Here is a 14,060-nt window from a genome sequence, read left to right as displayed (position 1 = left end):
ACCAAAGTAAAAATAAAGAGTTTTATTGAATTGCTTTGAATAGTTCAGTCTCATTAATGTAATGTGAAAATGAAGTTTCTACGAATAAAATCGTTGAATGTTCTACAAAAGCAGTATTGTAAGACATAATCAATTATCTTTCTTTATGAAATAAATTGTTAAAAATTATTTTAATGATGTGACCATTATGAAACATGCTATTGTACCATAATTTACAGATCACCATACTAAGTCAAATACAAATTTCTGTTCATTGTGTTGTAATTAGTGATTAAAGATTATGGTACCCTTAAAAAAACACTTAGCAGTGCCACAAATGTGCCAAAGTAACTTACTACTAAATTTACATACACTGTAAACTCTTTATAACGAATTTCAAGGGACTGAGCATTTTTCTTCGTTATAGAGAGTTTTAGATATAGGGAGTGAAGAGAAAAAGCACCAAATTTAACCAATTACAATAATTTATATATATATATATAATAGATAGGTGACGGTGGTTCGTTTAGTAACCACTAAAATTTCCTACAGGCGTATGTACAGGCCAATGTAATCTAAGAAGAAGCCAACCAAATTATATCTTTTTTTACATTATGGAGAGATTTTCATTATAACGAATAATGTTATAAAGAGTTTACACTGTATTTATTTATTAATTTTATAATGGAAGAAATATAATATAAAATGTTTGATTTTCTTCTCCCCTTTTTAACCCTTAATTAAGCTGTCGAACATCCTTTATAAGCTTTAAATGTACACACTATTACTATGGCTGTCTTGGAGGGCCATGTTGGTTTGAATTGGGAGCAGTTGGTGGTGCTGGCACATCTGGAGGTTGCAATGTACGTGTTCTTCTTCTTGTGTAGTGTTGCCATAGTAGTATAGCTTGATCATCCATAAATTTACACACCTAAAGGAAAACAGTTATTTACTGATATTTTAAAAATTAGGTGACATGCAAAATAAATCAGGAAATCTCTGTACAAAAAGATATAAACAAATGTGCTAAAGTTAAGCTAAAGTTGGCAATAGTTGCACATTGCAGTTAAACAATAGATAAATATGTTGTAGTAACATCCCAGTGGCTTTATTTCATTCTAGATTGATTCCCATTCTGTAATATGTAGTAATGGTAACTTGCCCATAGAACATATTTAAACAATAAAACCGTAAAGTAAAAATACCTGAGCCGAAACACATTCTCTCCTGAATGCTTCATGTTGTAAAAGTTCTAAAAAGTGCAAGCACATAGGATATTTAAGATATCTAGCATAATCTGGTTCTCGCCAGTATTGTAAATATTTTATGTAATTTACAAAGGTCTGCTCCTTAAGATACCCTCTTTGAGCTAAAACTAAACAATTTATAGAGTTAGTACCTATATTAGATTGAAAGATGAGGAATAAAGAAAAATAATGTATTATGGAATAAGAGATAAATATAGTACTGAGCTAAGATATAACTTACAATGGATATAGTTAGGGTTGGCAAGACATTGCACAAATTCTAGTTCCACCTGAAATCTTATTCTATTTTGCTCTTCTGTCTCCGTGTTAACTGAAAGAAAATAATTTACAATATAGCAAAGGTTTTTTTTTAAATTACAGTTAAGAGAAGCTACGAAAGGATGAGGTGTACCTTTTGCTGCTAGCATTTTTAATTGAAATATGTTATATAATTATTTTCGATTAACAATACAGTTACTACGGTTACAACATTGTATTTAACATTTTTCTATTTCGCAATATGCAATATCATTAAAAACCAATATACTACATAAATTTAAGACAAAAAAATTAAATTCAGAAGTATAACGTAATTAAAGATCTTTTAATACATATCAAGGAGATATTTAAAGTTTTACTATGATGATTGATAATAATAAATAACAAACATAAAACAACAGATGTCAATTCACAGCAAAGTATTAATAATTTTAAATTTATAATTACGATTTACGCTAAAAAGTAAACACGTCAAGAGTGTGTCTAGTGTCTACTGTCTAATGTCTATTCTAGAAGATTTTTTTTTTTTAATGGCTTTGGCACGATTTGTGCATTAGCCAGCGTCAAGTATAGGATATTTTATAATTCGTGCGTCTTTAGAAATTCGATCGTGTCCTCCATGTACAGTTTTGGCACTCGCTCGGTACCGCACAACCCTCCCAAAGGCCGAGAACAAATTTAAATTAAATTAAAGTTTGTTCTCGAACTGGAATTCTGGATTCTGGAATCGAACCCGGTACCCCTCACCTAGGCTATGAGGCCCCCCAATAATTTTGTTATTTTAACTATTAGTATTGTGGCTAAGCTATAGATTTTCAACCACACTGTCATTTTTAGTTGACTTCAGTGATACTTTTTACACATATGTGTAATAAAATGTATATTTTATTATTGATTTTTGTTAACACTTTTGAATTTTGATAGTTTGGTTGAAGAAGAAACAAACAAGCACGGTTTTAGTAGTTATTTCGTGAGGTATGTAGCCCGGTCGAAGAACTATAGCCGACTCTCTAGGTGGGTATTAAAAAATAAAGCAATTATAATATGTCAATTGTGATTTGTACATTGTAGTCGTACTTAGGACTTACCTTACTACTTTATACGGTTCCAATTTCTAAAATTTTAATTGTTTTTTACTGGAAAACTATATTTTATCAGTTTCCGTTGTTTAATAATATTCTAAGTCCGCCATTGAATATTTTTGTGTAGTATTGTGCTAAAAAAGATTTATTAAGTATCTATGTCATAAATAATTGCATAAACAAAGACTGTAGTATTTTCTAGATAGACTTTTCAGTGTGTTTTTACCATGTCGGGACATAAGTATATAAGTAATACTAGTAATCTCTTTGAAGATGAAGATGTGGATGATGACACCTTTGTTAATAGTTTCGCATCAAGAAGGCCGCCCCCTAAACCTCAGAGTCAAACGTCATCATACATCGCAGACTTGGAGAGACAAAGACAAACAATGTTACTGAAACAAAAGGAAATCGAACAGCGTACTCTTGATTCTTCTTCTAGGAGCATCGGTTTACTTCGCGAATCGGAGCAAGTCGGAATTGCAACTGCCGAAGAACTCGCCCGTCAACGTGAACAACTACAAAATACAAGCAGAAGGTTGGATGAAATCAACACTAACTTGACTTACAGCCAGAAACACCTCAATGGTATCAAATCTGTGTTTTATGGATTTAAAAATTACCTCTCAGGTAAATCTGATCAAACTCCACCTAAAAGTTTAGCGTCTACAAGTTCTAGTATAAACCCAAGTCCCAGTAGTAAGTTAGGAGAAACACTTGATGGTATTGGTGGTTCTTCGCCAGATGAGCGATTTAGTAGTCACCCAACTACACGTCTGAGAGGATTAAACCAGGAACAAACTACATTAGAACCAATGTCTGATACTCAACGTGTAAATAAAATGTTAGATGACAATTTGGATGAAATGGTTCATCATATTTCTAGATTAAAAGGCTTGGGAATGGCTCTTGGTGATGAAATTGAAACTCAAAACCATTTAATAGATGAGATTACAGATAAAGCTGATACAGCTGACATAAAAATTGGTCATCAAAATAAACAAATGAACAAGTTATTGGGAAAGTAATATAACTTCATTCCAATATCATAATAATATATAAATGAGCAAGTCAAAAGAAATAAGACTGCTCTTAATATCATGTAAATCCTTACATTTCTTATTCAGTTAAATTTGATTAGATAGAAAACTTTTAATGTCAATGTATAAATAGCAAAACATAGCCTTAGTGTGATTTCATACTTTTTACTTTTCATACTTTTAAAGTGATTATAGTTATTACTGTAATAGATGTATCTAGTATATATTACTGTAGAAATGTATTCAGTTTAATTTTATATATTACTAATATTGTTTAAACAATGGTACAGGTAACTATTTAAAGTAATTTGTTAACATTGTAATCTATCACATTTCTGTTTAATGCTGCTTTCACAAGTTTGTAAGATATATAGAAAATAATAAAAATACACACTTAATGTTTACTTTCTTTTTTATCACTTTTAGAATCATTAAAAAGTTAGTGTATTCACTTCACCAAAGGTTCTTATTGAGAAAATACATGTTTAGACTGACATTTCATTCATATGTAACAATACTAAAAAAATCACTTCATGTCTTTATTGATTCATACAGCTTAAGAATAGAAATAACAATACTCAGACTGAAGCCTAAACTACTGGGAGTTGAATCATACTCATAGCCTTCTTACTGACTTTCTTGATGAATTCTCATGTGTTTTTGTAAAACCCTTCGGTTTGAAATCTTTTTTCGACATATCTTACATGTCACTTCTTTACTTCCTGTGTGTGATTCTTTATGGACTCTCAAGCCTGATGTAGTAGCAAATCCTTTAGAACAAATATCACATTTGTGTGGTCTTTCACTTGAATGAGCATAGGCAAAGTGTACTAAAAGTGAATGTTTACTAGAAAAACTTCTGTTACACTCATTGTAAGTGCACTGAAAAGGTTTAGGTTTCAGCTCACCAGTATGAATAAGACTATGACTTCTCAAATAGGAAGCCCTGGTATAGGTTTTGGGACATAGTGGGCATGAAAATTGTTTTTGGCCAGTATGAATTTTAGTGTGTTTCATAAGTGAGGATTTAACTGTGAATTGTTTTCCACATGTTACACATATATATGAATAGCGGTTGTTTGAATGTGCTAATCTGAAATGCTCTTTCAATGATTGTCTAGTTTTGTAAGTTTTGTTACAAAATCCACATTTAAATTGAGAATCTTTATGGGAAATAAGATGTTGATTCAATCCATTATTTGTGTAGAACTTTTTGCCACATTTAGGGCACAAATATTTCTGAATACCACTATGCTTGGCCATGTGATACCTTAAACTAAATATCCTTGTGAAAGATTTGTTGCAAAAGGAACATGCATATTTTTTATCACCAACTGTTCTTGGTGGGTGTTCCGTAGCTGTTATCTCAGTTACCGGGGGTAATGGAGTCAGTTCTTTATTTACAGGCAAGTTGGACTCAAAATCCAAAACCGACTGACTGGTAAAAAATGGTAGCTCATATTCATGGTCTTGATAAACAACATTTATGTCAATATTATCTAAATCAGAACTCAGTGGAAGTTGAGGTTGTATAGTTAGAATTTGGGTGAGAGTAGCATTAGCTTTCAGACAGTTGAGCTTAAAACCATAAGCCATTATAGCTGTAGCTACACATGTAGAGCATATACCTTGAGGCCAATTTTCTTCATCATTATGCTGGAAACATAAGTTATCATTAGATCAACTATAGGTTGGGAATACTTAATTAAATAGTTAAACAGTATTCAACATACCTCCAAGCAATTGAGAAAAACCAATATATCAATTAATTTGATTTTTATGTTCTCATGTTCAATGAGATCTTGTATTTTCATAAACATGGTGGCGTCATTTGAATCAAACTCTACTAAACATGTCCGACACATATTTGTCGTGAGAGGAACAATTAAACTCGTAAATTCCATTTTTATGATTTCAATTTATCCATAAATAAATTCTATGTCTATTTCATGCATATTTTATAATATTTTTCAATTTTTATGTTGGCACTTGGTGCGTAATTCGCAGTGAGCACTGGAGCCAGTGCTTCCAGATCCCAAAAGTAAAATTACAGTGTTGTCAGCTAAAAAATATAGTAGTTTCTTAAAACAATACAGCAGATTCCAAATTCGATTACAGTAAAATTACAGTAAAAGTTTGTTTAAATATTAAAAGAAAAATAAGATGCTGTATTAATTTATTTGTAAATTCATATCATTGTAAGTTATTCTAAAATAATTTCCTCATGATTTTGATAAATTTTTGCATTCATCTTCAAAATCATTTCATTAGTGGGATTAAATTTCGACGAATTTTCAGAATTTCGACGAATGGCTTGCTGAGCTAACATATTTTCTTTAATAGTATTTGTGATCAGACAGTTCCTCTGCTTGGTTTTTATACTATTAATTTCACTAAACTTGCGTTCGCACTCAGCGTTTGAGTGAGGCAAAGATAATACTAGACCGACGGTTAGTTTTTGCTAAGCGTTAGTTCTGATTCATTGGGGAATTCCCCGCACTTAAACTAATATGTAGGCAGTGCTTCCAGATCCCAAAAGTAAAATTACAGTGTTGTCAGCTAAAAAATATCGTAGTTTCTTAAAACAATACAGCAGATTTCAAATTCGATTACAGTAAAATTACAGTAAAAGTTTGTTTAAAAATTAAAAGAAAAATAAGCTGCTGTATTAATTTATTTGTAAATACATATCATTGTAAGTTATTCTAAAATAATTTCCTCATGATTTTGATAAATTTTTGCATTCATCTTCAAAATCATTTCAATAGTGGGATTAAATTTGACGCAGATTTCAGAATTTCGACGAATGGCTTGCTGAGCTAACATATTTTCTTTAATAGTATGTATTTGTGATCAGACAGTTCCTCTGCTTGGTTTTTATATTATTAATTTCACTAAACTTGCGTTCGCACTCAGCGTTTGAGTGAGGCAAAGATAATACTAGACGGTTAGTTTTTGCTAAGCGTTAGTTCTGATTCATTGGGGAATTCCCAGCACGTAAACTAATATGTAGGTAACAATCCTACTCTACATTGTCTATAGATAGAGGTCAGTGGTTCTGGGTTCTAGATTAGGTTGCAAATTTATATTTCGTATTTTGTAATACGTAAAACGTATTAAATTTGATTAATTTGATAATTTATATGAACGGAAATTAAATACAGTATTTTCATACACTGTATTTTATCATTACAGTATACAGTAGAAAAGTCTAAAATACAGTAAATCTACTGTAATTACAGTGAATCTGGAAGCGCTGTATGTAGGTAACAATCCTACTCTACATTGTCTATAGATAGAGGTCAGTGGTTCTGGGTTCTAGATTAGGTTGCAAATTTATATTTCGTATTTTGTAATACGTAAAACGTATTAAATTTGATTAATTTGATAATATATATGAACGGAAATTAAATACAGTATTTTCATACACTGTATTTTATCATTACAGTATACAGTAGAAAAGTCTAAAATACAGTAAATCTACTGTAATTACAGTGTATCTGGAAGCGCTGACTGGAGCAGAGCTGAGAGCAGATCATCGATGTTTTGACATCGATGTTGCTATACGAAAAAAATATCGTAACATCAATGTTAACTGAATCGAACATCGATGTTAAGTGGTAAGCTTAGGTTTGCTAGAAAAGCGGTGCCTTTATCTAACGGCCGTAATGTAACGTTGGGTGATGTCACCCGTACGTTGTTTTTAAAATAACATCAGAGTAGGTTTTCTAGAGTACGTTGAGTGTCGCCGTAAGGTCAAATAGCGGTGCTGTCATTTGCATGACGGCCGTCATAGCGTTGATAAACATTAGTTCAACGTTTTGCGCGTGTAGAGGTGCCCATGTTTAACTAATACAATGAGTGGAAACGTAACTTGGACGAGTGAAAATGATTGTTTTTTTGCATTATGTTAAAAAGTAAAGACGGCCCAGCTTTTCTAGGAAACCTAAGGTTAACAACCGTAATATGACGGCCGTTAGTTAACGGCACCGCTTTTCTAGGAAACCTAAGCTTTAACTCACGGCCTACCGCACTACCAATACAACTTACGAAACAAATTATGTCTTCTATGAACGTATCCACAAATCAAGTTTATTAAAATTTTGAACGCGTAATCATTATTTTCGTTCACAAGTCGTTCCCTTCGTTTGTTCTTCGTAGTCTCGCTCGCTCTTTCTCTATCACACTTCGTCACTACTCTTTATCAACAAAGAAATATATTAAAAGCTACGATTAAAAGGTTCTTCTTTGTCAAAATTACTTTTCATTCAGTCAGATGATAAAAAATATCGGATATTAGATATTGTAATAATTTGTTCTGTTTCTTGATAAATTTCCAACCATTTCACTGTATTTTATTTCTTTGTCAATTATTAATGCAAAAATCAAAAGTTCCGTTTTGGATAAATATAACATCGATGTTTGGCTTTCGATTATGACATCGATGTGATTCTATGACATTAAATACTATACGTATTTAGTCTTTTACTATTGATACTTAAAATGACTAGTATTGCATGAAAAACTAAAACTATATTTATTATAAAACACAACTTTATTCGGAATAATCAAAGCCTGCGAAAGAAACGAAATTTTCTATCAAATAAAACAAGTTTAGGCTATTATACCTGTTTTAGTATAAAAATAAGTAATTGCATGAAGTATCAAGACAATAAATCATACTAACCTAAGAAATTCAATGACATTCTGTGTTGCCATCCGAAGACCGAAAGTTTTCAAAAAATTCAATTATCTTCTTTCATTAGCCAGACTCTAATATATGTGTAATGTGTTATGTGACTAATATCTGATCTGTCATCTGTGGCATTGCGGTGCGGTTGCCTTTTGACGTGTAGATTGTAGTGTTTCGTGGGCGCATTTTTCAGTGTATAAAATTTTATAATTAAGTAATTAATTTCATGATTGAACTTTTGCACAATCTACACTCACATAAAAACATTTTTCATATAATTTTACTTCATTTGAAGGTATAATATTCTAATAATTAACAATAATATGCATAACCTCTTATCTATATTACATGTATCTACTTCTTGATTATTAGGAAATATTTTATAAATATATATTAATATTTTGAATCAAAATTGTTCATATTACTAAATCTAAACAATTTTCCAGGTGAAATTTTAGCCGGTAGTAATCATGAGTCGTTTCTTTGCAACTGGCACAGACTCTGAGTCTGAAACTTCTTCAGAGGAGGAGCATGTAGTACGAGCACCAGCGCCCGTATACACGGTAAGGGTTATAACTAACTCATAGTTTTTTATTTTTTAACTTATAAAATCAGAAAAGTATTACACAACATTAACACAGTATTAATAAGGCAAGAATTATCATGTATCATATGTCTTAGCAAAATATCTTCAGCATGTTATCCCCATCTAACAATGTAAGGTGCTTCAAAAAGATCCCTAGATCTGATGTTAGGATGATTATACTTTTCAGTTCAGCGATGATGAAGAGGAAACGAAGCGTGTTGTGCGGTCTATGAAAGAAAAGAGATATGAAGAGTTGGAAGGATTTATCCATTCAATAAGAAATCATCGTAAGATCAAAGATTTCTCCTCTGCATTAGCTTCATTTGAGGAGTTACAAAGGGCATACACCCGAGCTTCTTCTGTCATTCAAAAGGAAGAAAATGGAATTGCACCACGATTCTTCATTCGAGCTCTGGTAGAGTTAGAAGACTGGGTTACATCAGCCTGGAATGATCGTGAAAGCAGAAAGGCCATGTCTAAAGGAAACAGCAAAGCTTTGACCTCCTTGAGACAGAAACTAAGAAAATATACTAAAGAGTTTGATTCTGAAATTGTAAAGTTTCGTGAGAATCCTGATCTTCCAGATGATGATGAAGAGCGTAAGGGTGAGTTAACATTTTTCTTAAAAAATTATTGCAATAGTAATTAAAACCTATAGTAAACCTATCAAAGTAATAATTAACAAAACTAAGATTTTCTTATCACCCATCTGTTATTGAAACCTAGCTAAATCTACTGCTATAATAATAAAGATAATTTGAAGAAGATGTTGTGAATTATGTGCTGGTCAGTTATACAAATAATACTAATAAACAATAGCAGAGAATTATTTTGCATAAATATGCCTTGAGTGTAGAGTAGCCCACATTCACCATGTGACGGCCTAAGTCACCCTGTGAGGGCTCAAGCCGAGGTTCGAGTGTCACAGGAGACGCCCTTGCGCTAGTCGCGGGAGAAACGCCCATTCAGGCCGCGCTTCACTCGCCAAAACAGCCCGAGCTGACCTGTAAAGGCCCTTAAGGCCAACAGCAAGATTTCCATTCAAAAAAAAGTAGCCCACATTATTAACACTTCTATAGTTAAATATATAAGAGTGATTATAATTGTAAATTTTTCTGTAGATGAACCATCGTCTGATGAGTCAGATGAAGAAGAAAAAGTTAAAGAAAAGCCTAAAGTTCGTCGTTCACCAGAACCACAACGTCGGCCAGCTCCTCAAGAGGATGAATCCTCTGATTCCATGGATTGGGGATCCAGTTCCTCTGAGTCTAGTTCTAGTTCTGATGACGAAACCCGAGGGGCTGCTACTCTTCGTGAGCGCTTTCTTAAGCGTGCAACAGAGAGGGATGATGATGAAGAGGGAGACAGGCGCAGGGCCAGAAGAGAGAGACGTGAGAGGGTGGGCAAAGTGAGCAAGAAAGACCAGGTTGATGATGGTGGTGAATGGGAGACAGTAAGAAAAGGTGCTGCTACTTCTGACAAACCAAAAATGTTTGCTAAGGTTTGTATATCTACTGTGGAATTTTGTATTGGGGAGCGTTCAAGTATTACCGAACGAATTTTTGTATCCATTTATATAACATTACGATGCGGGACGGGGATTGAATTACGCGTTATATTATTTTCGACTTTCCAGGTGGTCACGAAAAGTTTTACTTGGGTACAGAAAAACGTTACGGCGCGTTACATGGGGGGATGTCAATAATCTCCAAAAATTGTGTGATGTAATACTTGAACGCTCCCTTGTCATGTCAATAAGACATTAAAATGTTTGAAACACAAAACTGTTAGAACTAGTACTACACTGGGTGTGTCTATAGTTGTCAAAAATGTGGACTAAAAACTTATTATACAAACTCTATAAAATTGGAGTTCTGTAGCTTAACTTATTTCAGAAAGTATCTAATGAGTCAAAAATCGCATAGTCCTAAATTTATTCAGTTTATAAGAAAACAACTAAATTCAAACTCAAAATATCTTTATTCATGTAGTTAAACAAGTACACTTATGAATTGTCAGAAAGAAGTTAGATTAATTGTAAATTTACATTTACTACCAGTTTGCAACTAACTAGCTACCTCATCTCCCTTGCGCTATTTAACTTTGCTTATATTATACAGTTTCATTATGAAATAGTGACAAATTAGCAAAATGTAAATATTACGAAAAAAGGTACATAAAATTATATGTAAAGGCTGAGTGGAGGCCATCTTATAGCTAATAAGCAATCAGTTTGAGGCAACCATTGTGTTAGTAAAAAGTGTTGGTTTGTAACAATTCTATGTTGAAGCCAAATATGTTTATTTAATTGTTAGATCTTAAGTATATTGACTATCAAAATATATAACTTATGCCAGTTTGTTTTGTCTAATTACATTTATAGGAAGATAATTAAGATTTTTTTTTGTCACAGGATAGTGACATTGATGCTGCCCTAGTTGTAAAGAAACTGGGAGAAGTCAGTGCGGCTCGAGGCCGAAAACGCACAGACCGCCGTGCCCAACTAGAACTATTACATGAACTGCGCACTGTCGCTGCACAACACAATCTTGGTGATGCTCTTCAGTTAAAACTACGCGCAGCCACTGTTGCAGCACTCTTTGATTACAACCCTAAGGTGTCTGATGCTATGAAACCTGAATATTGGTCACGGCTTGTTGAAAACGTGGATCATATGGTAACTATTCTCTTAGCTAACGAGGACATGGTGCTTAGTGAAACAATCACAGACGAAACAGAGCAACTTGTAACTGCTCCATTTCAAGTTAGAGGCAGCTTGCTAATAGCGCTCGAGCGATTAGATGATGAGTTCACTAAACTTTTGAAGGAATGTGATCCTCATTCCAATGAATATGTTGAGCGATTAAAGGATGAAGTGAGAGTCTCGGCTCTGATTGACCGAGTCTGTCAAGTTGTGGAGCGTGATGGCACCCCTCAAGAAATATGCCGTGCTTATCTTCGTAAAATTGATCATCTTTACTATAAATTCGACCCACGTGCCGTGAAGAAAGATCAACCTCCTAGCGAGGAAACTTCTATTAAGAAGATGGAGAAATTTTGCAAATACATCTATGCAAACGACGAATCTGATCGTCTACGTACGCGTGCCATCTTGTCGCACATCTATCATCACGCTCTGCATGATAACTGGTTCCAAGCGCGTGATCTCTTGCTGATGTCTCATTTACAAGAGAATGTTCAGCATTCCGATCCCAGCACTCAGATTCTGTACAACCGCACTATGGCCAACCTAGGTCTGTGTGCATTCCGTCGAGGGAATGTAAAAGAAGCACACGGTTGTCTAGCCGAGCTAATGATGACTGGAAAGCCTAAAGAACTGCTCGCTCAGGGTCTTTTGCCGCAGCGTCAGCATGAGCGATCTAAAGAGCAAGAAAAGATTGAGAAGCAGCGCCAGATGCCTTTCCATATGCATATAAACTTGGAGTTACTGGAATGTGTGTATCTGGTATCTGCTATGTTAATTGAGATACCGTATATGGCTGCACATGAGTTTGATGCCCGTCGTCGTATGATAAGTAAGACGTTTTACCAGAACTTGCGCGCGAGTGAGCGTCAAGCTCTTGTGGGTCCGCCCGAATCGATGCGAGAGCACGCGGTTGCGGCTGCTCGGGCCATGAGACGCGGGGACTGGCGAGCATGCCTTAATTTCATCGTTAACGAGAAAATGAATGCCAAGGTAATTACTTTAATTAATTGGAAAGTTAGTTACTGTTACTGAAAGGGCTATGAATATGAATAACGTATGAATTACGAATGTTTTATTTTTTGACAATTATCTACAATAGTAATAATTTTATTGTAATTTTAAACAGAGGAAAATCTGAGCATTTCTCAGCTAATTAGTTGACAATATCAATGATGAGTATGTCAAGTTCAACGCGTTCTAAAACTTACAATTTCTTCGCAGGTATGGGATTTGATGGTTGGCGCCGACAACGTCCGGGCTATGCTTGGTCGTTTGATCAGAGAGGAGTCACTCCGTACTTACTTATTTACATATGCTCATGTCTATGCTTCACTATCCCTTCGTTCTATGGCCGACATGTTCGAGATGCCGCGTCAACGCGTGCATTCGCTTGTCTCAAAGATGATTATTAATGAAGAATTGTTAGCCTCACTTGATGACCCCAGTGAATGTGCAATCCTTCATCGCTCGGAGCCCACTAGAATGCAGGCGCTGGCGCTACAGTTGGCTGATAAGGTGGGAATTATTTTTAATATAGCAAGTAGGAAAAAGAAAAAAAATACTACTAATAGAAATAAATACTAGTAATATAATAAAAATAATCTTTTATAAATAATAATTATGTCGACGTAATATTATAAATTCAACAATATTATTCTTTAAGTTTATCATGCAAATGATAATCCTATTATAAATGATATGAACGCAGTGGTAATATATAACATAATTCTAGGTGGGCAACTTGGTGGACTCAAACGAGCGTATTTTCGAGAAGCAAGGGTCGTTCTTCCAGCGGGGTGGAGCCCCAAGGGGCGAAGGCCGACAACGCGACCGCCCCCGGGAAGGGTGGGGGCGCCGGCAACGCAACCGCCGTCGGGACGACGACCGCACCCACGAAGATTAAAGCATAAACGATCGTACTCTATCCATAAACTAACTACCCTGAATACTTTTCTACCATTTGTATCTGAAGAAAAGTGCTCACAGAACTTAGTCATAGACAATGTGCAGCAAGCTTATGAAGATTCAAAAGAAAATGTCACCAATTCAGTATATATAGAAAAATTTCAGACATTAATATGCATACATAATATCATTCCTTCACTACGATTTTCTTTTTCAAAACAATCCATACATTTCGATAAAGCTGCTAGTGTCTATTCTCAAATCTTCTTTTATACACCCGGAAGGAGGCGCCCTTTCATATTACTACAGTAAATATCGTTATATGTAGTTATGTGAAAGGGCGCCGCAAATACTACAGATTCCGAATACTTACTCCATCAATATTTGTCTATTTATCATACAATTAGCTTTTCATATGGTGAATGATATCAAATATAAAAACCCGTTTGTATTCGTTTTTAAATAAATTTGTTGCAATTCGTTTTTGTTTCATTTTGAATGATTTTCAGAAAAAAGCGCACACCCATTTTATTTGTCTTGAT

The 14,060-nt window shown here is 34.1% G+C and overlaps 4 protein-coding genes across 4 annotated transcripts; 2 read left to right on the top strand and 2 right to left on the bottom strand.

Annotated features, from left to right (window-relative positions):
* Nucleotides 1-7: 7 nt before the first annotated feature.
* LOC125054104 (mediator of RNA polymerase II transcription subunit 31) lies at nt 8-1,990 on the bottom strand. Its single transcript, XM_047655788.1, has 4 exons — nt 1,639-1,990; nt 1,468-1,557; nt 1,185-1,354; nt 8-910 (listed from the first exon to the last, which is right to left on the bottom strand). The coding sequence occupies exons 1-4, from the start codon at nt 1,652-1,654 to the stop codon at nt 767-769; spliced, it is 420 nt and encodes a 139-aa protein (XP_047511744.1). The 5' UTR covers nt 1,655-1,990; the 3' UTR covers nt 8-766.
* A 568-nt stretch (nt 1,991-2,558) lies between these two features.
* LOC125054102 (synaptosomal-associated protein 29) lies at nt 2,559-3,798 on the top strand. The gene has a single exon (XM_047655786.1). It carries the CDS (start codon nt 2,815-2,817, stop codon nt 3,613-3,615), a length of 801 nt encoding a protein of 266 aa, XP_047511742.1. The 5' UTR covers nt 2,559-2,814; the 3' UTR covers nt 3,616-3,798.
* A 223-nt stretch (nt 3,799-4,021) lies between these two features.
* On the bottom strand, nt 4,022-5,647 carry LOC125054101 (zinc finger protein 501-like). The gene is made up of 2 exons (XM_047655784.1): nt 5,361-5,647; nt 4,022-5,283 (listed from the first exon to the last, which is right to left on the bottom strand). Exons 1-2 carry the CDS (start codon nt 5,529-5,531, stop codon nt 4,255-4,257), a joined length of 1,200 nt encoding a protein of 399 aa, XP_047511740.1. The 5' UTR covers nt 5,532-5,647; the 3' UTR covers nt 4,022-4,254.
* A 2,804-nt stretch (nt 5,648-8,451) lies between these two features.
* Nucleotides 8,452-13,998, top strand: LOC125053616 (eukaryotic translation initiation factor 3 subunit C). Its single transcript, XM_047655052.1, has 7 exons — nt 8,452-8,615; nt 8,767-8,883; nt 9,094-9,511; nt 10,028-10,407; nt 11,320-12,603; nt 12,835-13,128; nt 13,346-13,998. Exons 2-7 carry the CDS (start codon nt 8,791-8,793, stop codon nt 13,514-13,516), a joined length of 2,640 nt encoding a protein of 879 aa, XP_047511008.1. The 5' UTR covers nt 8,452-8,615; nt 8,767-8,790; the 3' UTR covers nt 13,517-13,998.
* Nucleotides 13,999-14,060: the final 62 nt, after the last annotated feature.

The sequence above is a fragment of the Pieris napi genome, chromosome 11 (genome assembly GCF_905475465.1).
Source record: "Pieris napi chromosome 11, ilPieNapi1.2, whole genome shotgun sequence".
NCBI classification, from domain to species: Eukaryota; Metazoa; Arthropoda; class Insecta; order Lepidoptera; family Pieridae; genus Pieris; species Pieris napi.
The sequence above is the reverse complement of the archived record's forward strand: the minus strand, read 5'-3'. Positions and strand labels throughout refer to the sequence as shown.

What these genes read in the sequence shown, in the direction of transcription:
- LOC125054102 (XM_047655786.1), top strand. Translation starts at nt 2,815, where the DNA reads ATGTCGGGACATAAGTATATAAGTAATACTAGTAATCTCTTTGAAGAT.
- LOC125054101 (XM_047655784.1), bottom strand. Translation starts at nt 5,531, where the DNA reads ATGGAATTTACGAGTTTAATTGTTCCTCTCACGACAAATATGTGTCGG. An exon ending in TTTTTCTCAATTGCTTGGAG is followed by an intron (nt 5,284 to 5,360) that starts GTATGTTGAATA and finishes TTATGTTTCCAG; the next exon opens with CATAATGATGAAGAAAATTG.
- LOC125053616 (XM_047655052.1), top strand. Translation starts at nt 8,791, where the DNA reads ATGAGTCGTTTCTTTGCAACTGGCACAGACTCTGAGTCTGAAACTTCT. An exon ending in TGATGATGAAGAGCGTAAGG is followed by an intron (nt 9,512 to 10,027) that starts GTGAGTTAACAT and finishes ATTTTTCTGTAG; the next exon opens with ATGAACCATCGTCTGATGAG. An exon ending in ACGAGAAAATGAATGCCAAG is followed by an intron (nt 12,604 to 12,834) that starts GTAATTACTTTA and finishes ATTTCTTCGCAG; the next exon opens with GTATGGGATTTGATGGTTGG.
- LOC125054104 (XM_047655788.1), bottom strand. An exon ending in CAACCCTAACTATATCCATT is followed by an intron (nt 1,355 to 1,467) that starts GTAAGTTATATC and finishes TAAATTGTTTAG; the next exon opens with TTTTAGCTCAAAGAGGGTAT. An exon ending in GAGAATGTGTTTCGGCTCAG is followed by an intron (nt 911 to 1,184) that starts GTATTTTTACTT and finishes GTTTTCCTTTAG; the next exon opens with GTGTGTAAATTTATGGATGA.